At 42.7% G+C, this 1,779-nt stretch overlaps 1 protein-coding gene across 1 annotated transcript in view; it reads right to left on the bottom strand.

Annotated features, from left to right (window-relative positions):
- RBM25 (RNA binding motif protein 25) overlaps positions 1-1,779 on the bottom strand; it is a 45,161-nt gene that overhangs the window by 8,912 nt on the left and 34,470 nt on the right. Inside the window, exon 11 of the mRNA XM_023507641.1 lies at positions 1,003-1,153. Within this exon, the coding sequence (XP_023363409.1) occupies positions 1,003-1,153 (151 nt within the window). The remainder of the gene's footprint in view (positions 1-1,002; positions 1,154-1,779) is intronic.

Below are 1,779 nucleotides of genomic sequence, written 5' to 3'. Positions count from 1 at the left end.
GCCTTAGCCGCTTGAGCCACAGGCGCCGAGCCAAGCCAAGTTATTCTTATTAAAGAAATATAAACAAAATTCTTCTTTTAGAATATAGAAAATCTATAAAAGGCGGCTCATATCCTCAGCTTATTCATACACAATCATCTGTTCCTCCTAGAAAATAACTGAGGCTGACAGTCACTTTTGTATTCATAAATAACAGGGAAAGGAAGAAATGGAGAAAAGAAGGAATCAAATCAACACTCCCCTCAAAATGATAAAAGACCTTAAGGAAATAAAACATCATAATAGAGTTTTTTAAAAACGGGTAGTCAGGGAGTGGCGCCTATGGCTCAAAAGGGTAGGGTGCCAGCCCCATATGCCAGAGGTGGTGGGTTCATAACCCAGCACAGGCCAAAAAAAAAAAAGAAGGGTAGTCAGGAGCGTGTAGCTTATGCCTGTAATCCCAATGCCTCAGGAGGCTGAAGTGGGAAGATCACTTGAGCCCAGGAGGCTGAGGTTAAAATTGGCTAAGATCATGCCACTGAACTCCAAACTAGGTAACAAAGACCATGTCTCTAAAAAAGTAAAAATAAATAAATATCGAGAAGTTCTAATAATCCTCCATAAAACATTAAGTTCCATGGAGAAAAAGTGCATTTCCCTTGACTATAAACTATATCATAGGCTGCCTTTAAGATAACATGAAAATCTTAAAACAAAATCATGTATTGGCTCAGCGCTGTAGCACAGCAAAGGCCACATACACCAAGGCTGGCAGCCTAAAACCCAGCTAAACAACAACGACAACTCCAACAAAAAACAGTGGGCGTAGTTGTGGTGTGTGCCTGTAGTCCCAGCTACTTGGGAGGCTGAGGTAACAGAATCGCTAAGCCCAAGAGTTTGAGGTTGCTATGAGCTGTAACTCCACAGAACCCTACTGAGGGTGAAATAGTGATGCTCTGTCTCAAAAAAAAAAACAAAAAACAAACAACAAAAAAAAACCCTGTGGATATTATGGTATCTCACCCTCTGGAGCTCTGCATCCGGATCAGGATGCCCTTCTGCCAAAAGGCGTTGTCTGATTTCCTCAAGCTCTTCCTTCTCTCTCTTTCTATCTCGTTCATCTGCTTCCATTTCCTTTTCTCTATCACGCAACCTTTTCTGAAGAGCACTTCCCCTGTAACAGAAAATGATAACAGGCCTCACTTAATACTCAGATCACTATTACAGATGTTTCCAACAATTGCTTTCAACATTAAAAGCTGCATGCAAAGAGACTAAAGATAATCTTAAGGGTCTGTATCTGCTCAAAACCCAAGAAAGTATGGTCTCTATATATTAATGCCTGATTTAAGTAAGCATAGTTTTGTCAGTACCTCTAGACTTTCTTCTTTCCTGAAGTCATTCTACGTAAGTGTCAATTCTCACTTCAAATAATACATTAGCATGTGTTTTTGGAAAATGGGGGTGATGGAAAGGAGGTTGAACTGCTATGTACCACTCTTAAAATCCTTGAAGAAAAAGTTTCTAGACAACCCTAGACAATAGCATTAACTTGCTATAAAAACTGGAGCTGGCTCGGCGCCTGTGGCTCAAGTGGCTAAGGTGCCAGCCACGTACACCCAAGGTGGCAGGTTCAAATCCAGCCTGGGCCCGCCAAACAACAATGACGGCCGCAACCAAAAAATAGCCAGGTGGGTGCCTGTGGTCCCAGGTACTTGGGAGGCTGAGGCAGGAGACTCGCTTGAGCCCAGGAGTTGGAGGTTGCTGTGAGCTGTGATGCCACAGCACTCTACCCAGGGG

Source organism: Otolemur garnettii, unplaced genomic scaffold (genome assembly GCF_000181295.1).
Source record: "Otolemur garnettii isolate 467f Iridium unplaced genomic scaffold, OtoGar3 scaffold00196, whole genome shotgun sequence".
Taxonomy (NCBI): Eukaryota; Metazoa; Chordata; class Mammalia; order Primates; family Galagidae; genus Otolemur; species Otolemur garnettii.
This window is presented reverse-complemented; position numbering and strand designations above follow the sequence as displayed.